The sequence below is a fragment of the Typopeltis vanoorti genome, chromosome 8 (assembly GCF_054136105.1).
Source record: "Typopeltis vanoorti isolate ZY-2024b chromosome 8, IOZ_Tvanoo_1.0, whole genome shotgun sequence".
Classification (NCBI taxonomy): domain Eukaryota; kingdom Metazoa; phylum Arthropoda; class Arachnida; order Uropygi; family Thelyphonidae; genus Typopeltis; species Typopeltis vanoorti.
Genome location: NC_143556.1, coordinates 139,870,472 through 139,894,646, shown reverse-complemented (window position 1 = coordinate 139,894,646; position 24,175 = coordinate 139,870,472). Strand labels below are relative to the sequence as shown.

The window sequence follows — 24,175 nt, the reverse complement described above, 5'->3', positions numbered from 1 at the left end:
ATGGTGAAATTACAAAAGACATAAACAGACGAATCAGTCAAGCATCCCAAACATTTGGACGACTTAATAAAATATGGAAGTCAAGAGACATCAAACAAATAACAAAAGTAAGAACCTATGAAACAATGGTCCTCCCAATACTCCTCTATGGAAGTGAATGCTGGAATCTCAAAAAGGCTGAAATGAAAAAATTATCAGTTACTGAAATGGGTTGGCTAAGAAGATTACTTGGAGTATTTCTGCTGGATCGACTAAGAAACGAAGACATAAGGAAACGGCTAAAACAAGAAATAACAATAATAGACAAAATCCAAGAAAGTGCGATGGTTTGGCCATGTCACCAGAATGGGAACAGAAAGACTACCATCTAAAGCCCTGAACACAACGATGGAAGGTAAAAGATCCAAAGGATGGCCCAGAATTAGATGAATAGACAAAATAAAAGAAGACCTGAAAACCAAATCACAACAAGTGATACCAAACCGGACAGAATTGTTCGGACTCTCCCAGGACAGACAGAAGTGGAAAGAGTTCATTCGGCCTCATTATCATCCACATAGATGATGGAAGAGAAAAGAAGAAGAATAGAGTTGGTTTAAAATTCCTTCAGCAGTTCCAAGTCGGTAAAAACCATCGTCTGTCACACTCATAACAACCGCCAGCAGATTGCGTGAGTCACCCCGTCCCTTGTCGACGTCTGGGATAAGAACTCGCGCAGCAGCCCCCGTAGGTGCAGGAGGAAATTTATTGTTGGAATCCATATTCATTTTTTCGACCTTTTTCCAGATTCAATTTAGATCGAATTTTACCTTCGACAGCATTCTCAATATTGAAGCAAAGAGTACACAAAATATTAACATCATAACCTTCTATTTTCTCATTTCCATCGTCTTTACTCTGATGTCCACAGGCGGCATGAACCTAACCTAACCCAAACGTAACCTAACTATTTCTGGTTAGGTTAGGAAGTGCTCTGGCTCTCTGTTTGAGGTGAGCGTCGTCACATCACTTGGCTTGCGATATTAAAAGTCACTCCCGGGAGTATTTTATACTTTGCCGATTTGCTTTTTGGCATTCTATAGAATGCCTAGGAAATGTGTGAAAATCTAAGCATTTCATACTTTGACGTCCCACTTTCGACATTCTATAGAATGCCTGTTTTCACACTTTGCCGGTAACATATATAAAAATATAAGATAATGTGCCATGTCAAATGTATATGTAAGATGCTAAAAATGTAATATTTGCATTTGATTTTTGCAATATTCGCTGTGTATGTTTTGTATTGAATATAAATACAATAAATATTATAATAATATGTCTGTATTACTATATTTTTTTTTTTTTCGATGGGGACCGTGAAATATTTTAATTTTTCCAAAGTGATCTTTACATCCATAAGTTTGGAAAGCACTGCAGTAGATGACAGTTGATGTCAGTTAGAATTTTTAAAATTTAATATGTCCATTGCTAGAGATACTGAAGAGTCAAATGAACAAAGACAGGGTTATTCAAAATGAAGGAGTAGACTGTACTTGTTTGCGAAATTTTTATTTCCAGCGATACCAACACGTTATACATCACCTTATAGGAAAACTTTACTTTTTTCCATATTCCAGTAGCAGGCTCTTACTACTAGAGGCGCTGTAAGCGCGCTTGAAACAAAAAGATCCTTCAGTCGTTTGCTCAAAGAGTTAACAAAAATGGCATCGCCGCAGGAGAAAGCATTTTGGGTTATCGAATTTGCAAAACGTAATTCTGTAATTACAGTTCAACATAAATTGCATACTCAATTTAAGAAAGAACCTCCTCGTCATAAGCAGATTTACTCATGGAATAAAAAATTTCAAGAAGAGGGATGCATCTGTAAAGGAAAAAGTCCAGGTCGTCCATGTTTGCGAAGTGAATATTGAATGTACTAATGTTTATTGGAACGCAGTCCAAGAAAATCCACAAGCCGCGCAAGCAAGGAATTCCCCAAACGACGGTATGGCGCGTTCTCAGGAAACGATTACATATGATAGGCTACAAGTTGCAGTTAATGCAGGCACTACACCCCAGGAACCAAAGGAAAAAAGGTTAGACTTTCGCGTAAAAAGGTTGGATGACATCGAGGACGATGCCTTCGCAGCACGGCTCTTTTTTTTTTTTTTTTTTTTTTTTTTTTTTTTTTTTTTTTGATGGATCAACCTTTCGCTTAAGTGAAGTGAATCGTCATAACTGGGAATATGGGGAAAAAACATCCAACTGCGAAAGTTGAACATAAAATAAATCACCAAAAGTGAACGTGTTTTGTGCTATTTCTCGCAAGAAAATTTTCGGCCTTTTTTCTTTGTCAAGAGAACAGTAACTGGACTGTCATACCTCGATATGCTACAAATCTGGTTGTTCCCTCAACTCGAAGACAACTCTGCTGACTTTATTTTCATAAGATGGGGCGCCTTACTTCCATTGTAATGTTTCTCAACTCAACTCTTCCTAACCGCTGGATGGGTTAGGAAGATGATCTTGTGCTGTGCAAATGACCACACATGTCCCCAGGCCTGATCCCTTGCGATTTTTATCTTTGGGAATTCGTTAAAGATACGGTTTACGTGCCACCCTTACCCATCACATTACAAGAACTTCGGCAGTTACAGAGAGTCTGGCAAGAAATGAACTATCGTTTCGCTGTATGTCGTATTACAGGAAGTCCATACATAGAGTGCTTGAATATCTGATAGTTTTCGGGTGACGTATAACTCATGTTTATATCTGGAAATAAAGAATTCATAAAGAAGTACAATCTATTCCTTTATTTTGAATATCATTGTATTTGAACAACATAAATCATGTCAGTTTGGCCTGAAAGGCCCAGAGGACAACTGGCAGGGACACGTTTCTGTCAGTGGAGGATCCTGGCACCGCGAGATTTTGGAGTCTCGCATACAATGATTGTATTTCATATTAATATATCGTTGTTTATTTATTGCATGCAGCCATTCGTAACGACAAAGAAAAAGCATCACCCATTTTTCGTGATTTATTAAAATAGTTTTTCACAAGATAGTCTTTCTGCACTTATTAGCATGTAAATTGATACAAATACATTCGCCAAATCAATCGCATTTTTTGTCCTTTGATTCAATGGAAGGAATAGCCAAATTTCCAAGTGTGCTTTAACGCAACAGAGCTTCAGATATAGCTCATTGCTTCATTATGCATGAGGGTGCGTCTATGCCCAAGGGAATCAACGCCGTGTGCGGGATGCTGGTGAGGACTCAGAAGGAAGTTTATTGACATATTTATTGAAGTGTTGCTGGTTGTGGTTGTTTGGAATTACTTCACGATGAAGGCTGTTACGGAGGACAGAGGTAGATGAGGCGTAAGGTGAACAGAATTATCTTTCTTTACATTGCTCAGAATTTGTATGCCACACTTAATATCAACAAGTACTTTCTGCTTTTCCAACGTTTGTACGATTTAAATGAACTTTGTTTACGCCTTGAAAACGATTCCCATAGCTCAATCGGTATTAACGATGTCGTTCAGTTGGAAAGATCTAGTATTCCAACCTCGTCTGTGAGGTAAAGAACTTTTAACCATATTTTCATCTAAGGACGAATTATATACGCATACGGAGGCAGGAGAGACTGCTATTCACCCTCAAATGAAAAGATCGTTCCAGAATTAATACATAGAAAAATACGCTGGCCTCATAAGCCATAGTTTATTGAAGGCAAAGTGCCTAAGATTGGGAATTTATTACTAAAATTGCGAATAGGCTAAAAAAAAAAAAAAAGAAGCGAGTTCTTTTGTAGGTAATGCCAAAAGGAAACAAAACAACAACAACAAAAACCTAGGTATCCTTGACTTCTCCAAAGCCAAAGGTCAAAACACTAACATTTAACCTAAGTGGAATTTTAATTACTCTACTGGCTTTCAATACACAGGAAATAATAATAAAAAAGCATGTTGTATGACTCGATTTCCTCTTACATCACCTGACTATTAATAGTTCTGTTTCGCGAAACATTCTTATCATTTCTGAACCGACAGAAACAATCTTACCCACACGCGACTGCTTTGAGAACATTTGTAGCACATTTATTTATCAAAAAGATTTGACTGTTCCTCCTCCGCCCCAACGTCATTATTTTTTTAGGAGAAAGTATTCCTTTAAATAAATTCTCTTCGTTAATACTAGTCCCGTATGAATCGCTCTTAAGTATTTTAACTAGTACAGAGAAGATCGAATTGCTTAGTCTTATTAGATATTTATTCTATTAATTTCACCATTTATTTATTAAGGAATTAAATTAGAAAAGGGCAGAAAAATTTAAAGTAACTTTATTTAGTTATTAGCAAGGCTAGATTTAATTTTTCGCTAGGTGGTACTGTTTCTCCTTTTGCATTTTTCTTATCTCTTTGTAACGTACGTGTCTGTCGTCGCAGAGCGAATGTATTTTCACGATAATACTAGGTTCTTTAGCAGTCATACTACTGCTGTCCAACATTCTACATTAAAGTAAAACCAATGCGAGGAATATTATTTTCAACCAGTTAATTTCGTTCAAATATAAAGTGCAATGTTTTTGAAAAATCATGTAGATAGCAGCTGATCCAGACAAAAGACAAAGTTGACTATATATCTAATTATCATTATGATATACAAAAAGAAGTGCAATATACGAAATTATTTTTTTTAATAAACTTAATGAATAAAATAAATGAATTAAAAATAAATTTTGAATTGATTTATTATATATACTTGAATTATATATACTTGAATTGATTTGTATTTGATCTATACAAATATAAGTTTAGACATTCTTAATAAAAATGCTACTCACGATTTATTACACATTTAAAATAAACAAAATTGGGTAGTAAACAATTTTCATCGCTTGTAGTGAGACTACTATCGTGATTATCCCCGGCTCCCTGATTATCTACCCTCAGCACACCCGCAGTATTAAAAGTACGCAAGATGTCCAAACTTTTGCGGTTCTATTCACATAACACTTTTTTTTTTAAAAAAAATAAGTTATACACTTTATAAGAAAGGCAAGTTTTACATATTTCGTGTTTAGCCCATCACTTGTCACTGGTTGGCTAGGAAATATCAACAGGATCGCGATAATTCATTTCAAGGATTTAGACCACAGTGGCCAATTTCGTATGCAGAAGCTGTTGATCAATTTGAACCTGGTCTTCTTTTTCCTGTTGATTTGAAGCACAGTCTTTATTTGGGCAATCTTCCAATTTGTATTATGTTACTACATTTCAGCCACTCGTATTCGTTTTTCTCTACTACTAGCTCCTCTGTTTAAATTTTTCATTATTTCTTTTATGATGAGTTTTATCTGCGATTATATATATAATCAATCCACACGTCAAAAGCTGTAAAAACGATAGATCGATGTGTAGACGCGTGGTTGAGAAGAAATATGTTGCTACATTTCTGGAATAGCTTTTCTTTCCCTTAAAATAGATAAATTAGACGACAGAGAAGAATGAGCACCTGAATTGTGCAGGAATGAACGCCAGCATCTACCGTGTTTTGACGAGTTAACTTAAGGGAAAGTGGAGAAATAATGGTGACTTGTTCGGCAAAATATATGCATATATAAAAACATAACACAGAACGTCTGTGAGATCGAAATGATCTATTAATCAGACTGTTTGATTTTTCTGAAAATATCAATCATTATTAGGAAGTTTTCGGTATACCATCCCAATCGAGAGAACAGTAGCCTGAGGTTTGAGCGGATTCATATTAGAGTTTTAGATGTGAAAAGTAATGTTTGAGTGGAAAGGGACACAAAGCTTTTGAAGGCTATGGATGTGATGTGCTTGTCCCAGGGAAGGCGAGAGGTTTTAGTTATCCCAAGAAGAGAAATCTGGAAGTTTTCAAAAGGGAAAGCAAAATGAGATATGTATTCCTAATATTTTAAATAACTGGCATCAAATAGAGTCAAGAGACTCAATTCAGAGGTTGTGATTGAAGTGCCTCTTTCAGTCCAGCTTGGCTATTTGCAACTTTTCATAATATGAGAAAATAATTTGGTATGAAAAGTCGCGATACTTAATTTACGTGGAAGAGCTAAACTTATTTTAGCCAGTACTGAGGATACGTTTTGAATTGGAGATATTTCAATTGGACTCCTTTACTGTATTGCAGAGTAATTTAATATAGTTTTCGGTGTGTAGTTTTATTCTTTAAAATTATTAAACAATTACTTTGGCGTTGATTCGAATAAATATATAGTTGACTGGAGCATTTGTCTATCTTGGAAGATGCTGCACTCACTGAAAATGTTTTCCAGGATACTACGCAATAGGTTGCAGATAACTGTTCAGTATGGGACGTGGTGTGCTATATAAACCTCATCTGTTAATGCATTGAACAGGGCCGAACTATATCAGGAAAATGCTCTACTCAGCATTATGAAAGTGTGAGACCCTGAATTGGTACATTACTTGTCATTAATAACAGAAGTGATAATCGGTTTAATATATAGGGCATATGATAATCTATTGCCTGAAGTTTTCATGTAACTATTTAGACTGTACAGTGTTTAACGCCCATGAACTGAACTTGGTACAGTTTGTGCTGTTGCTCTTTCAGTATAGATTGACTTATATCTTCCTTTTGTGAGTGCGCTTCTGTCTTCTGCTACCTTGCCCTTCGATGCTGAAATCTTTCCTCCTTTTCCCGGATTATTATCACTTTGGAAAATAATATTTCTCTAACATGGTATTAATCTTAACAAACCTGCATTTATTAATACATCTTAACAAATGCAGATTTGTTGAGGTTGTCAAACTGAATCGTTAAAACTTTCTGATGCCATTTGTTGAAGTCATACTGGATTTTTAAAGAGTACGAGCGACCCATGCAAAGAAAAATGCACACACGTTAATATAGTAGTTTGTATGGTACAGTAGTCAGGGCACAACATTTTTGGTTAATGTCTATACTGCATATGCTTAGTCTGAAAATCCATTGTTTCATTGTCACTGATTTCGGAAATGCAATTTTTAATGAATATAGCTTTATTTCCTCCTCAGGACTGATAATCCACGAAAAGCCGATGGAACAAAATCGAGTGCTCCGAAAAAGAAACAGGCATGGAACGAAGAAACTGTTCGCACCTTTATCATAGACTGCTCCGTCCATTTCACAATGGTATGTATTGTTGTTATTATTCGGAATCACGATTCTAAAATATGGGATAAAGGAGAAACATTTTGAGATATATACAGTCACATTTACACGCCACGTCTAGATATTGTGAAGATATTCCAGATATCTAATCTAAAATAATAATGATGGTAAAAGAATAAAAACATTTTCCCTTTAGTTGGAAGGATAGATTGGAATTCTGTTAGGACGCAAAGAACATTTAAGAGGGCTTTACAGTTAAAAATGAGTTAGCCAGACTTATATAGAGATCTCTCCCTCCCCCCCTCCCATCCCCAGAAATTTGGGTTTTACTCCGTCATAATGCTGACTCAATAACTTGTCTCCTTTCGCAATTATAATCAATCCCAATCTCAACATACATTCATAACCAGTCCTCTTTCTTTTAATCTATTTTTTAGATAATTTATTATTTCCATATATACGAAAACAATGTTCAATAGTACTAACTGTATATCTAGCATCTTTAATTATGTACTGTCAGTAAATTCGATTAGTTAAAATCTGATCTTTTCTTTGTGGTATTACTTAACTGTTGCCTCTATTGCAATCCTGGAAACTCATTTACCCTAATATGCCAATAAATCAATTTAAGCGGTAAATTAAAAATGCATATCTTACTTCCAATATGTTACATGGGGGGGGGGGAAGGTTTTAAGAGATTACAGCGCCTTCTGCAAAAATTCAAAAGCTGGTGTAAATTTATTGCTTTACTCCATATTTAAAATTTATGTACCGTCTATGCATTTATTTGTTGGGGTCGGTTTGATTCCATTACTGATCTCCTGCACGTGCTGCAATGACCTGACCTTGTATTGTGAACGCGTGACAACAATCACTTTTTCAAATACAGCCTTATCGTTATTTACCATTCTCTCTGTATTATCTAAATACAGAGAGAATGTAAAATGTCCTTGTATTAAAATAATAATAATAAATAAATAAGCTTATTAAATGTTATGCATATATTATAGAAATATTTATAACGAAAGAGTTAATGTATGTTATCCATTTCTCTATAAGGTTAATAAATATGTCCGATGCACATTCCAATTACGATGTGTGATTGATAAATCAAACATAACAGTCAGCAACATGACATGCAAGGTCAAAATCCAAGGTGAATTCTCTGGGAAGTTTCAAGTGAATCGTGGCTTTCGACAAGTAGATAACCTATCTGCATTGGAATTCATTCTTACCCTATATAGATTTTGATTTCATTAAAGGTGCAATTCTGAACATGCCTCGTATTTGGTTTGTGCTAAGAAATAACTTTTAAAAAGATTTAGAGTCAGAGTAAAAAAAAAAGGGGGGGATGTTCTATATTAGTCGATGAACAAAAGACTGAATAATTATTTTAAGAGACGAATAAAGACATCAACAATTGCTAGCACTCGAAACAGATGAATGTAATTTAAAATGATTTAAATAAGTTGGATTATTAATTACCGAGAGTAGAGAGACGTGTGGGAAACCACCTTCTACTACTGGAGGCTTGAAGTGGGTTGTTCCAACTTTTGTTTCTAGCTTTCACTGAATAACTTTTTGTGAATGACATTCACATAAAAGAATGGAAATTAAGACATACTGTCAACAGTTCAGGAAACTAAAGTTAAGCAGCTATCGAACAACTAAATGATATTCGGAGCGTGAAAAAAGAGCGAGTATTTAGGACTTAAGGTAAAAAAAAATTAGTTTTTATGAACGAAAGAGTTTCTTTGATGAATAAAGAATTTCTTTATTTTCAGGGCGTGCAGAAACAAGATAGACACCTCTTTCTGTTCGATGATCTCCTGCTAATAGCAAAACCAAGGTTAGTATAATTGGTTTCTACGTATTTAGTGTAGTAAGTAAAGCAGGATAAGGGAAATTTATATTGGGATGTATAATATGGGTGTAAATATAGATTTCCTTCCTTCCTTCTCAGTAGAAACTCGTTTAACAGAAGTATGGTTCTATTTTCATTAAACAATGTGCTTCAATGGTCTCTCTATCTTGCCTATGGTCTTCCTGTCTCTCTATTTATCTTCTTTGCCTGTTTATCTTCTTAGTTGATAACGCTTTATCCTACATAAATTCTCTTTTCATTTCTCTATATATTCCTTGATCATTTCATTTAAGTTGTACCTAGTTCTCTTCTAATGTTTTCTTTTTTTATATGGTCCGATTTTTTGCATCCTTTAACTGTTCTTAAAAAATCTAATTTCTGTTGCTTGTATTTTACTTTGATCTTTCCTTTTAACAGTACATATTTTGAACTATATAGTAGAGTGAAATGATTACTTTTGTTGATATAGATGGGCTGATTTATCAGAATAGTTTTTCCAAATTCAGACTGACGAATTATTATCCTTCAGAACCATTATCTTTATTTATTAAAATTGATTTATTATATTGATTAATTGATTGACTTAATTGATTAAATACAATTAATCGCAAATAGTCTTTTTACACTTGGTTTCTATACCACGGTAGTTATGCGAATGTCCAGGAATTGTTAGTACAGAATTCTGTACTAACAATTCATTTTTCAATATGCTTCAGTCATGCTTCCCATGACATTCTTCGTCTTCTTTAGTGTGAAACACAGTCTGAAAGAGAAACTATAGCAAGATATAGTGGATATACGACATGACAGGTACAAAACACGCAAACGAGTGTTTGATGAAATGAGAGCAACAGAAGAATATCAGGAATCTTTCAATATCCAGAAGGATCGTACTTCGAAAGGAATAACTCCGAGGAACTAGTGCGTGTGTTCCCTACAAACAAAAAAAAAAGTTCAAATAATTATCTTTTGTATATATACTCTCAGTGTTTCAATCAAAATAGTTCTCATGACCATCTTTTAATAATCGCGTCTCATTTTGATTTGATCTATATCGGGAGAGCATCCGCAGTCCATCTACCTGACTTGTTTTGCTCTAGAAATGAGATACTAACTTTGAGAAGCCAGTCTGTAAACTGACTGTAGAGATTTCAAAATGTTCTTATGAATTCTCGTTCGTTGGAAGAGTCTGCCTGTTATTCTCATTCGGTAAACAGTTCAAGTTTTTTCACCAGCGTGTGCTTATATTCTCACTTGGATATGAAACATGTATTGAAATTTCAGCATTATATGAATTTTAATTCTTGAAAGATTTTTATTTGTAGTTTAATGTATGGTGTTTTTGATTGTTTAGAGTACATAGCATGTTTATACAAAACTTTTGGGAATAATATTTTTCTATCCTGAACAACGCTATCCAACCATCATGCAGACGACAATCGGTCTTTTTTTTTTTTTTTTTTTGATAGAATTGCCTTTAGCGCAATTGGAAGAACAGCGGTATATTGCGCCCTCCGATTCTCAATGTGGCGAGAGGAATCTTTATATGGACTTTTTCAACTGAAGGTTGAAAAAGTCCATATAAAGTCCAACTGATCTCATCCGGAGGTAGCAAAGTTTTCCATGTCCCGTACAAGCAATTCGGCCATGAGAACACACGCAATTGACAGATAAAAAATACTATTATGGTGGCGATAGATGGTAAGTGGAGTCGATGGTAATGGTGCCGTTATGTGTATTTTGGAGAATTAAGTAGTAGGTGAGATGTTTTGTAGCGAAGTAGAATAGAGTGCCCTTACGGACGAGTCATATTACGATGTCTCATGTAATAATAATAAACTTTTGTCTCTTTAGTCATTAACTTTTGGATCGAAACGATGAAACTTCATAGCAGTTTAATAATTTTTTGTCTAACTCATCAACAAAACCCTGCATGTTAATAGGATTATATCCTCATGAAGTGTGGGTATAAACCGTTATCAGTTTCATGATATAGTAGAACTGTTGGTTTATGTGGAAAGCGGGGAGAGAGCATATCTACTTTGTCGTCACATTACAAAGTGGCGACCTTTTCTTTAGAACTCAGGATAGCAACACAAATAAAACTTAATTTAAAAAAAAAATAAATACAAAAATAATTCCATCACATTGACTTCACTGATTATGGCAATTGCTGAAATAGCAAAAACAAATAAATTAACCTTGAAATTTTAAAGGCAAAAGTTCAACTTAAGATGAACTATCCACTCACCCGCTCTGTTGGTATTGATGATGCCCTTTGACTGGAAAAACTCTGGGTTCGAATCCTAGCTTGAGTGCGAAGAACCTTCCAAAGGGTTTCTCAACTAAAGGTGTTTGGAGCTCTGTAATAGATTTAGTCCAAAAATCTTTCAGAAGATGTTAATGCTCTGTATTAAAATGCAGTTAGTGTTGTGTTCTTAGTCTTATAACAGCTATCCAGTTCTCAGTGATAATGGTACCATTCCACAGTGAGCATTAGACTTGTTTTGGGAAGGAGGAAGATGTGAGGGAATTAGGAGTCAAATAAATATCTCCCATGTGGAAACTGAAACTCATTGTGAGAATGTGGTGAATATTGCTGACATTCTTTACCATTCTAAATCCTGTGGAACTGTTTACAGAAATTATTTAATTGAGAATGAGACCAGCCTACTGTAAGTTGAAATTGTTTTTAGATAAGGACGCTTTAATTTTATTTTCTGCAAACGATTGTTGAGTTGAAAATCACAATTTCAAAAATGCCAGGAATTTTGGGAAGTGTTGCAAAGACCTTAAGCATTTTTTTGAGAACAAATTATTACCAACTTGTTTTTAATCAGAATTCGACTTTCAATTTTGTCCATGTGAGAACGTTACTCCAGTGAAGCCAACTCTTTCTCGGTGCACGAAATTGAAGTAAGTAGAGCAAAGGCATTGCTTCTCGAAATGTTATCCATTTATCTGTTTTTTGTAGTTTCGCTTCTGTAAATTACTGTGAAATTGAAAGTGCTTCAGATATGTTTTGGAATGCGAGAAAAACCGTTTTGCAAAAGGTGTGAAGCAGCTTAGCCATAATGTTACGCTTATTGTTATCCGAAACTTTGGCAAAGTTGTAATCTTTTGATAAGTTTCCTAAATTTGAGGGGGAAAAAAATCTACAATTTTTTAAAAATAAATTACATTGTAATTTTACAAACTCATGAATTTTTAATTTTTAACAGGTCCGGTGGGATGTTTAAGCTAAAGGAGAAGGTTCGAGTGTGCGAAATATGGATTTCCGACTGCCTTGCAGATGTTTGCGAAGCGTCCAAGTCGCCAGACACTTCTTTCGTTCTTGGATGGCCGACTACTAATGTAGTTGTGACATTCAGGTGAGTGTTTTTTGACACATAAACTGGATTTCTTATTAGTGCACAGATTTATTAATGACTCTAAGGAACAGATAACACTAAAGCGACTTAATCCAACGTCAGATGATCTACTTCTATGCCCGCATTCAAGGCATGGAAAAGTTCGAGATCACGGAATATACAATTATGAGCAACGATACATTCAACTTGAACCGGCACCCACAGTCTGTAGGCTAAAACAATCCATTGTAGTTCAATAGCCTACCTTATTTGGAAAGATTTTAAAATATGCGTGTGTAACTCTTCCCAGCCCCTCCCCAAGTATCACATGATTTTTATCACCAGTTTGGATACTAGCTTCGCGATTAAGTGGCTTAAAACGTGTTTGGTTATCATGGATCCTCACTCTGCTGGTGTCCTACTAGCACAATGAGAACCAAAAATACTAGTTCACTGCTATACATTCCTGAGTGGAAAAGGTTTGCTTTCAAAGAAAAGAGATAAATTTGGATTCTGCGATTATAAAGATTTTCTAAACTCTTTTCCGATGAGACTAAAGTATTGGTCTTACATGGAAGTAATTGGTATTAAAGAAAAACTTTTAACAGGCGTTAAAATGATTTATTTATGCTGATTATTTCGAACCTTTAATTTAGTTAACTTACCAAAACTGGTTAACAGCCATATGCAGTCCAACTCCAAACTGTTTTGTTACATACTTTGATTTAAACGAACGCACTGTCTTTGCAGTCCAGGTTTTACATAACTTAAAAAAAAAAAAAAACCTACCCGTTACCAACTTCTCCTTTCTCACCATTCGTTGGGACTGTTGCTCTTTAGCATTCCTAATCTACAAGCAATATTGATGTATCATAGTTTCTATCTACAGCTTTCAGCATTATATGTAATGGAAATTTTTTTTTTTGAGTGTATGTAAAACCTGGACTGCAAAATCAGTGCGTTCGTTTAAATCAAAGTATATAACAAAACAGTTAAAATACTTCCGTAATACTGCTGCAATTAACATTCGTGGCATCGTTAACGTATATATTCAACTGTATTTATTTGCCCTGAGCTTTGGTAGTTGTACTTTTCCATTTCTAGCATCGCCAATTTTCAAATATCACACCAGACTTCGTGCTGGAAGAACAGAAAGTACGGAAATGAGAGCCAGTGTTGTTCAGTTTCGCATAGTGTAGGTCACAAGATATAGTGTGCAGTGTCGGTAGTCACGCGACAAAGTTAATAACCCCCAGGGAAAGTATTCAGCTAAGTTAATTCCTAGAAAATTCTCCTGCTAGGCCGAAACTGGTAATTACGTATGCTGGACAAACTACATTTCTGTAGTACGAAGATAATAATAATAACATATATATATATATATATATATATACTTTTATTTCCCCCCCCCCTTAAAAATGAATTTTATAGCGATTCAAATCAATTAGTAACTTTGTGGCCAGTAAATAAGTATTGTATTTTAATCATTCACAAGATTACGAGACTAAAATGTTATTAGACATCTGAATATTGGGTATTTGTTTTTTAATTCGTTACGTAGGATGCCTGGGGTGAGAAGTTAGAAATATTGTAAAAAAATGTAACATTAACCAAAGGATCTCTTATCAAATCCTGCTGGCGTAGATTTATCAGCTGTTTAATAAAGTATTTCTGTGCGCCAGCTCCTGTCAAAATTACCTTTCCGTATTTGAAGACTTTCATATGCTTCGTTTGGTATTTTTAACATTCATTTCTCTGCAGGTTGCTTGCATGTATTTTATACTGCATGTATTTCTCTGTAGGTTGCTTGCATGTATTTTATTTTTATATTAGTAAATGTTATTGCATTCATTAATTTTATTTGTAGTGTGCCAGTTTAGTTTTTAAAATTGAAAATACAGTTTCCACAAAATGGAGATATTTAAATACAAATATTACTTGACATAATCAAGATACAGAAATAATATTAATAGTAAATGACACTCTGCCTCAAGTAATTACGAATAATTTGTTTTGAAAAATATTTACATTGAAGTTTCTTTAAATATTTAAAATACATACGCGCCGTTTACTCTGTGTAAATGTTGTGTTTTTAAATATCCAAATTTTATAAATTTCACTTCAGAATATCATTTGTAGTTCTTGACCATTTTCTAATTTGCAACAGACTGAAAGTTAATTTAGATTATTAATATATATATTTTATTGCAGTTTCACCGTATACATCATGTACATCGCGCGTGTAATTTCTACTTAGAATAGTAGAAATTACAATTTTTACTCATTTGATCCCTCTCAATTTTCTGAAAAGATTAGATTATACTCGAGAGATCGAGATGCAAATCCCCCATATAAATAATGTTTGTACTCGGAAAGATTCTGTAAAGTGCAACCAATTCCAGATATTTCTTTATATATATATATATATATATATATATATATATATATATATTCTTTCGATAATCCAGTTTTAGGTTTCCTCATCAGCAAGCAACACTTTATTAATGTATATAATTCTGTGAAGCTAATGGCTTTTTCTGAAGATAGCATAGCTTAACTCTTCATTCTCAGGTATAGCTATACGTATCAGCTTGGATAAATTTCTTTAACAGATGCTTTGTCAATATTAATGCTCTGTTTATTTTCAACAAACTATTTTCACTTTACCCTACCAGCTGTGAGGTGAATTGAATGCTGGTTCTCCTTACTACTTTGTGTTTGTTCCTCGATTATATATATATATATATATATATATATATATATATATATATTTTAAACATCCAAAACTGCTGCTTTAATTTATCAAGTGGTTGCAGGTGTGGATGTTATTTTCACTGGTCTTTTCTGTTATCATATGCCTCCGGCTGCTTCTTAGGAAGGTTATCCAGGTGTCCGAGATGTCATCAGTTCCAAGAAACTTGGACAACCTACTGGGATTTGTGACGTCGGAAGAGAAAGTGTTCAGTTGGTATTGTTTACCCTTCCTCCAATGAACTTTGACCTATGTTGTGGGAGGTCAGGACAGCCCTATTATACCCAACTTCATCCATGTGTCTTCTTGCACGTAGCCACGCAATTAGTCCAACTGCGTTTACTAGTGGTTTTCACTGTGTGTGTGTGTGTGTGTGCTCGCGCGTGTTGAGGAATATTCGTCGTTTGAAAGGACATAACTTTTGTATGATAGAAGTTAGATATGCATACAAGGATATCCTTAATATTATGCTACTATATATGATGCATTTTCTTTAACAGCTCACTGGAAACAAAAGAACTGTGGAAAGACAAACTTCAACAGTGAGTATACTGAATTTTATAAGATAAAAGTGTGTGATATATATGAATTTGGAGAGCGATATTTCATTTGAGAAGCTATCCTTAAATTATATTATTTAACATAAACACTTATTTCTTTCTAGATTATATATAGCTTGTAATAGTATTTTTGGTGTAAATTAGGATTTATCCTATGTAGTAAATCTAAGCTCAATGTAGAAATTCGAGAGCTACTCGAGTTTCTAAATTCAATATGCCGACTGAAAAGTGATGGTTTAGTGAAAACATTTTGCTTTTATCTTCGCTGAAGACACTAACTCTGTGGATTTTATGCGATTCTTGTAGCGGTAATAAGTATTCACTCTGGCCATACAGATACTCCTAGAGTTGGGCTATGTGTATGCATACCGAAAAATGGAATTCTCTCGATACTTCGCACGTTGAAAACTGTCTCATATGAAAACGTATCCTCCCCTTCCTCTCGTAGTTGGTATACTCTGTCACTCACATAATGTTTGTCTCCTTCCAGATTTGAATCTCAAATCCAGTGATGGATAACAGTTTTCTTATTTTCGTTATTAGTGCTATATAAAGGAGTAATTGAAGCCAGTGCCTACAGTAAAAAATGTAAACTTAAATGCTATATTTTTTAAAACAGTATGCTTGCATAATGTTATAGGCATCATTAAAATATATGCAATAATGATTTACAACACAAATATACACTATTTGCCTATACAGACAATGTATATTTGTGCTTGGAAACTTAGAATGAGTACACTTGGAAAGTTATAAGCCCTTTATTGTAACACAGGTGCTTGGATGCTAAACATATTTCGGAAGCCTAGTTTTAACATTTGATTAAAGCAATAATTTTTAATAATTTACTAATGTTTTGTTTAAAGTTAAAATTTTATTGGAATTATGTGGCGTTCTGTGTAGTTGGTGGATTAAGTAGTAGAAATGGAGAGTTCTAATGTGCCCTTCCTTGATGAATCATTGGAGGTGTTGCATAATAATAAATTATTGTTTGTTTTAAAATATATCCTAAAAGTAAAACATTAAAAATAAAGAATTTTTTTTTAGAATTACCATATGTATATAGTATAGCAGTCTTTTAACTGTTGTACATTAGTTTGTTTAAAGATTTTATTTTACAAGTAGATAATTACATTATGTGAAGAGCTACAAGTAAGAAATTTAGGGCTGTAAATTTTATTTAGTGCTTATGTATAAATTCAAACTATATCTTCCATTTGCATAAAACATTTCAGAAGTTGAAATAAATTCACACACATGCAAGAATTATTTCAAACTAATCCTTGTACTGTTCGATTAACTGTTAGATATTTCTTAATTACAATATTTAATGATATAAGTTTTATCCATTGGAATAAGGATATAGTAGTAATATTGAATGCTTTGGTTACTGTAAACTTATTCAGTAAGTTAGTATGTGCATATCACACACAGAAAATCTGATCACATTTCTTTTACTTATGTAATACCTTTTCTTTACAAACGTTTTGAAAGCACTATTCAGATTTTGTATGCCAGTAATTAAAAGAATAAAGTCTTTTCACAGTGACAGATGATATAGCCATCTCTATCTGATAGGGTTACAGTTGGCCATTATAACCACCAGAAATTCACTGTTTGCTTTTGTGCAATTCTTTTCGAACTGTATTCCCATCATTAACTGAGTTAATATATGGATTCTCAACTTGGTGATGGCATCTCAGGATAAGAGAGAGATGAAACATCAGTGCTGCCTCTGCTTGACCCATGGAGCAGTGGGGATATATGGAACTACAAAGTAGGAAATTATAACAAACTGGAGGCAGCTCAGGACATATAACTTGAGGAAGTAGGTTGAGATAAGTGGTTTTGAATTATCACAGTTCAAGACCATTATGTAAGCTGTCATTTCTACAATTAGGAGGATAAAGAGAGACATCAAATGAATGAATAAGATTGGCAGAAACTAGGTAGATAATGACATTATTATTATAATAGGGAGGTCACCTACTCTACAATTCTCCGTCTCCACCATTCATTTCACCAACAGCAACTATCTTCACCATCTACACCAATGCCATCTACTGCTGATAGCCACTATTTTTTTCATGGACAATCATAAATATCCGTGCCCAGGATGGGATTCAAACCTGCAGCCTTTTGGTTGGAGAGTGGATAATATGCTAACCACTTGGCCAACTAGGCTGGCAATTATAACTATGAAAGGGTCAACAGTTGCATGAGGAGTGGAAATCACAGGCAAGAAAAGTGATGTATGATAAAGAAAGGAAAAAGAAAACAGAATATGAAATGAAATTGGTAGAGTAGGCCAATAGCACCTAAGGAGTTTTTAGATTATATGGTCAGTAAAAGGAAAGCTGAATTTGAAAGAAAAAAAAATGAAAAAAAAAACATTGTTGTTGGAGATGTTGACAGCAACAGATGATATAGTGTAAATGTTGACTATTTTGTCAGTGTTTTTTGTGTTGAACAAAAGGGAATGGCATCAAAACAGAACAGAAGGAAGATGAACTGGAAGTTGATGCATCGAAGTTTGTAACATTGAATAAGCAGGATATTCACAAGGCAGTGGGCAGGATGGGCCATTGTTGTGTGTGTATTAGGGAAAATGAGCAATGAAACTAACAATGCTGTTGACTTATTTCTTCAGTGAGAGGCATACAACAGGAGAGTTCTTCAAAAGTGGAAGGGAAAAGGATAGTGTTTCTGTGTTAAGAGGATCCAAAATAGTAGTGCTGTAGTCAGTAAAGGTATTGGAGAATTTGATTATGGTAAAATAGAAGGCTCAGTTGATGAAAATAAGAATTTGTACTGAAGGTAGCATAGGTTTGTTAAAGGGCAGTAGTAGATGCTTATGCAGTAATTTTATTACATTTTCAATGGCATTTGATAGAGTTTCACATGAAAAGTTGGTGTTGAAATTGAGGGAATGGGTTACCATCTTGTGGATGGATGATATAGTGGATTACTATATCATACAAGGCTAGGATTACTATTTTTAAATAATTATATTCAAGTCCATCTGCAGTGATTTGTTATAATAATAATTTCAGTGTAACAATTTGAAATTGAAAAGTTTTAAATGTCTGAATTGCAAAGCAAACTGATCGCAGAACTCAATTATGGTACTTTATTTTGTGTCTTTAAATCTAGATTGCTTACAGAAGCAAAAGAAAAAGAAGGCTCATCTCTGACATCACTTCAAGTGACTTATTGGAATCCTGATACAAAGGATGATTTTGTAAGTCTCGTGGTGGTAATTAGATTTTTGACTAATATTTGCTTACAGCAGCCTTGTTATTATGAATTTTAACTTAATTTTAATTACCAGTAATATAAAAAAAAATGTCCAATGATGTGTAAAAGAAGTGTTAATGAAATAATTAGGTATTTGTATAATTTTTGAAACAGTATCTTGATATATATATATATATATATATATATATATATATATATATACACAAAATATATCAAGATACATTCTGTGGATTTAAAAAAAAACTTTATCTTTTATTTTAGTTCAAAACAATAAAAGTTGGCAATACTCATACTGCTGTGGATTGTATTAATTTGGTTCTTCAGGAGCTAGGACTTTCTGTAAGTAATTTGGTTATTAATAACTAAATTTGAACATATTGTTCTCCTTTGTAAGAAATATTACTGTTGATAGTCATTAGCAGTTGTTCAGATTACCAAAGCAAGGAACATTGGCACCAGATGTGTATTTTGTTGATGTTTAAAAAGTCATAACTAGTAATAACACCTATCATATATAGAATGTGATATCATCTTATCTCATCTTCCTTTCCCCTCTTTTACCTTGCAGTGTCAAGGATTAGTTAATCATCGGACCGCAAACCGTTCACAGGATAAGGTAGTTAGCCCTATGTCTGTAATGTTGAGTTATCAAGGCCGGTTTGCCTGCTTTGCTGGATGAAAAACCCCAGGATAAACTGGGGGAAACCTACTGTCCACACCCAAGACTGACTAACTTGGCTATGAATGAGGAAGATCCTTCAGCTCCTCATGTCACTGACGGGAATTGAACCTAGAACACTCCTTCCCCAGGTATATGGTTGCGAAGAGCACAGCCACTACGCTAACTGCACAGACACAGAATGTGATGACGACATAAAATATGTGAAGCATAATTATGACACCATCTTCCATTTCAGAAGAAGATGCTATTATTTAAATATTACTCTTGTACTACACCAGTAATTTAACATATATACTACTTACTGTAATGACGTGATTTTTCAAACACAGAAATTCAACTGGTAATTAGCTTAAGGAATTAACAACGCATATAATAGATATTAATTAAAGCAAACTTTAATGAATACCTTCAATATTTCGGCAACGTCACATTGCCATCTTCAGGAACATACAAATATGGTATGTGCACGCAGGCACTAACAAAAGCAAATGAGGAAGAAGGCAAGAAACTAATATTGTTCCTAAAGTCCTAATGGTTCCCCCTAGTGGGCTAATTGGGTTGTCTTGGCCATTGAGCTGAAGTTCTCATAATGTAGGTTTCCCAAATTTGGGGTAGTTTCATACACCCAAATTTGTTGAGGTTTGGAACGTTTTTTTAGAGCTGCTGATGATTCCATGAATAATCTTTCATACTTGAACTTGCTGCGGTGTATTATTTTAGTTTTCTTCCAAAGAATTCTATGGTGGGTATCTAAGGCATGGTCTGCCAGCCCAGAGTGGCTGTAGTGGTGAAGCTGGATGTAGTCTTTGTGTTCTGAAATCCTGATATTTGCTGTCCTGCCTGTTTGGCCAAATTGGTACAATTTACAGCTGCAAGGTAGGTCTAGGGTGGGGGGGTTGGTCTTTGGTAGAGTGGATAAGGTGTTTATAGAAAACCCACTCATACAGGCAGATACACCACCAGCAATTTCTCCCCCCCTCATAACAATATGGGGTTATAAAACCACTATTCAACAGGGCAAAATTAATCTGCTCAGATCACAATGCCCTAATCACTGAACTAAACCACATCCTCAACAGTTTCTTAGCCAATGGCTACAACCCCCCAAAAAATATAAAAAAATACTAACACCAGTAAACCAAACCACAACCCCCCCCCCCTACAATAAAGATTACACTAAATCTATCACCATCCCTTACATCCAGGGCACCTCTGAGAAAATAACCAATATCCTCAAAAAATATGACCTGACTTCGTGTTATAGACCATATAAAAAGTTGGCATCCCTTATCCACTCTACCAAAGACCAACCACTGCCCCTAGACCTACCTGGTGTATCCCTTGCAGCTGTAAATTGTCCTACTTTGGCCAAACAGGCCAAATATCAGGATTTTCGCGAATATCAGGATTTCAGAACACGAAGACTACATCCAGCTTCACCACTACAGCTACTCTGGGCTGGCAGATGCCTTAGATACCTGCCATAGAATTTGTTGGAAGGAAACTAAAATAATACACTGCAGCAAGTTCAAGTATGAAAGATTAATTCATGGAATCATCAGCAGCTCTAAAAAACGTTCCAAACCTCAACAAATTTGGGTGCATGAAACTACCCCAAATTTGGGAAACATTATGAGAACTTCAGCTCAACTGCCTAGACTTTAGGAACAATATTAGTTTCTTGCCTTCTTCCTCATTTGCTTTTGTTAGTGCCTGCATGCACATACCATATTTGTATGTTCCTGAAGATGGCAACATGACATTGCCGAAATATTGAAGGTATTCATTAAAGTTTGCTTTAATTAATATCTGTTATATGCGATATTAATTCCTTAAGCTAATTACCAGTTATGTATGACCAACGTATAAGCCTTGCTACAAGAAACAGAAATTCAACATCCTATTATTACCAACCAGTTTTATCTTAGCATCAGAATTTCTTCTCTCTAATGTTGTTAAATTATGAACTCATGATGATATTGGGTGATGCTAGCATTTAACTAGTACTTACTGTGTCCAGGGTGATTGTGAACCACTAAGCTTCTAAGTCAATGTCCAAGAGCGATAAATGTGGAGGACGGAAAATTGTATTGCAACCATAAAAACACTTTTTTGTTTGTTTTTATTTTACATATTTTCTTGAATTTAGGAGTAGCTAAATAGTGTTTGCCTAGGTGTGGCATATATCCTAACAACAGTTCTGACCATATCCCATTAAACAAACACCATTTGCTTTTTTTAAAAATTATTATTATTATCATTAATTTCCTGTTATGTACCCTCAAGGGATGTTCAGGCTACTATGACAACACTACATGATTAAGTTTATTAATAGTAAAGTCCGTTGGTGGTTGTTGTAAGCTTGGTGTTTGTTGTGTTGCATGTAACGGGAGGGCGTAGTCCTACTTCGTATATCTCACTGCAACTGGATTTGTGTTTTGAATTTTGGAATATGCTCTCCCGTAAAGTACCGGCATTTAGTAGTATGTTTTCATCCAATAGTGGAACTGGAATTGACAGATCGTTTAGCCAGGGAAAAGGAACCATTTGAGAAATACTATAAACTTGGAAAATTGCTTGGCAAGGGAGGATTTGGCACAGTTTTCGATGGTGTCAGGATACGAGATAATACACCGGTTGCGATTATACGGAAGTGCCTCTCTTACCGACCTGCAGACCAACCAGCCCTAGAAGATATTCTTAATCATCCTTGGTTGACTGCAAAGTTAGATGATCCAATGACAACTTTGGGTTGTCTTCCGCTTCGTCGTACTTCAGTTGGTCAACAGTCAATGGATCAGGCATCAACTAGTAGTGATGACAGGTGTTGATGTCTGAATTATGTAGTTCATCTCAAAGTTGGTTCTGGGGCTGAACAGGGGGCCCACTGTTGTGTGTATGTGTGAGAGTGAGTATCTGTGTGCGAGTGTGCATTTAATAACTTTGTATATTTACCTTCAGCAGTGTAAATTATTTAAAGCCAAATATGTTCAGGAACAATTGGAACAGTTTGAAAGAAGCCCAAGCAAGTTTGTTGTGCCATTATGTGAAGTGTTATTGAAACCAAAGTTCTGACTCAGGCTGTGAATGGACAGTATGAATGATGTGTGCCATCTTATGACAGCCCCTGTTTTGTATCTCTGCTTAAAGTAAAGCAAAAAAAGCATGTGCAGTCACTTAACAACATTGAGTGGACAGTTATGTTTATTTATTCTGACTTTGGTTGTATATATTGTAAATATTTTTTTGACCAGTTCAGTTCCTGCATTTGTCATTCATTATTATTATAGCATAACATTCTTGAACATCTTGTGTTTCATACAGCCCACATTCATATGGGCACTTTTGTGTACACTTTGTAAAGTTCTGCAAAGTTATTTTTATACAAAATTTCTTGAAAAATAAAAGTTTGTGTCAGTTCTTGTAAAAAAAATTTTAGCGCCTCCGTAGCTCAATTGGAAGAACAACGGTACATTGCGCCCATTGATTGGAATAGGCCTAAGTTCGATTCTCGTCGCGACGGGAGGAATCTTTATCTGGACGATTTCAATCGAAGGTGAGTTAGCCGATCTCATACAGAGGTAGCAGGGCTTTTTCTCCTAGAAACTCGGTTTTTCATCCCGTATACAGACAAATCAGCCCTTCAGAACACATGCAATTTACAGACAAAAAATACTAGTTGTGGTAGTGGTGGAGGTGGGCGGTAGGTGGCGTTGATGGAGATGATCCGTAGTACAGGTTCGGTGTAGTAGTTGAGACAGCTGTAGGTGTCCTCCCGTGATGAGTCTTCGGACTCCTTGGAGGTGTCATGAATAATAATAATAATAATGTAATCTGACAGCAATTTTCCTCCAAATGAGTCTATTTCTCAGCACTTGTAATATTATTATATCTAACATTTTGTTCTTCTAACTGAATCAATCCACCTAGGTCTTGGTCTTTCTCTGAGTCTTTTTCTTGCCATCTTGGCATGAAATACTTTCCTCTCTCATTTTGTTTAAGTGACTATACCACCTTAGGTTTACCCTACTCACACATTCTTAAATGCAAAGAATGTTCAGGCCCCTTAACTCTCATATCTGTAGTCTGTAATTTAATCTAATACTGCTAGTTTAGCATTTTGGCTAATTTTTCTCTTATTCAATATAAATTTATTCAACTGGCTCCCCACTGTACCAGATTTGCTTATTCTGTTGTTGATGAAAAACTGACTGCGCTTAAATATATAATATATATATATATATATTATTTGTTCAATATGCTCTCCATTTAGAATGCAGCTGAAGTTTTCTGTATGCATATTTTCATAGTTTTAGTCATTTTATTTCTGATTTTCATGCCTAATTTTGTTACAGCTGTTATTTTAGTCAGAGAATCCAGGAGACTTGCCCTGGATATGTATAGGAGTGTAATACCATCTGCATAAAGCTAGATTTGATATCTCCAATTCTGATATCAGGTGTAATGTCATTTCTTTCATAATACGATCCATATAGATGATGAATAAGAGTGGTGATAATGTGCATCTTTGTCTTATTCTTGATTTTAATCAAAACCAC

The 24,175-nt window shown here is 34.8% G+C and overlaps 1 protein-coding gene across 1 annotated transcript in view; it reads left to right on the top strand.

The window, feature by feature from the left end:
• The window catches only part of LOC150104387 (uncharacterized), a 382,513-nt gene that overhangs the window by 309,675 nt on the left and 48,663 nt on the right, over positions 1-24,175 (top strand). Inside the window, exons 11-16 of the mRNA XM_090396468.1 lie at positions 7,054-7,171; positions 8,935-8,999; positions 12,236-12,385; positions 15,617-15,658; positions 18,830-18,917; positions 19,196-19,273. Of these exons, the coding sequence (XP_090252594.1) occupies positions 7,054-7,171; positions 8,935-8,999; positions 12,236-12,385; positions 15,617-15,658; positions 18,830-18,917; positions 19,196-19,273 (541 nt within the window). The remainder of the gene's footprint in view (positions 1-7,053; positions 7,172-8,934; positions 9,000-12,235; positions 12,386-15,616; positions 15,659-18,829; positions 18,918-19,195; positions 19,274-24,175) is intronic.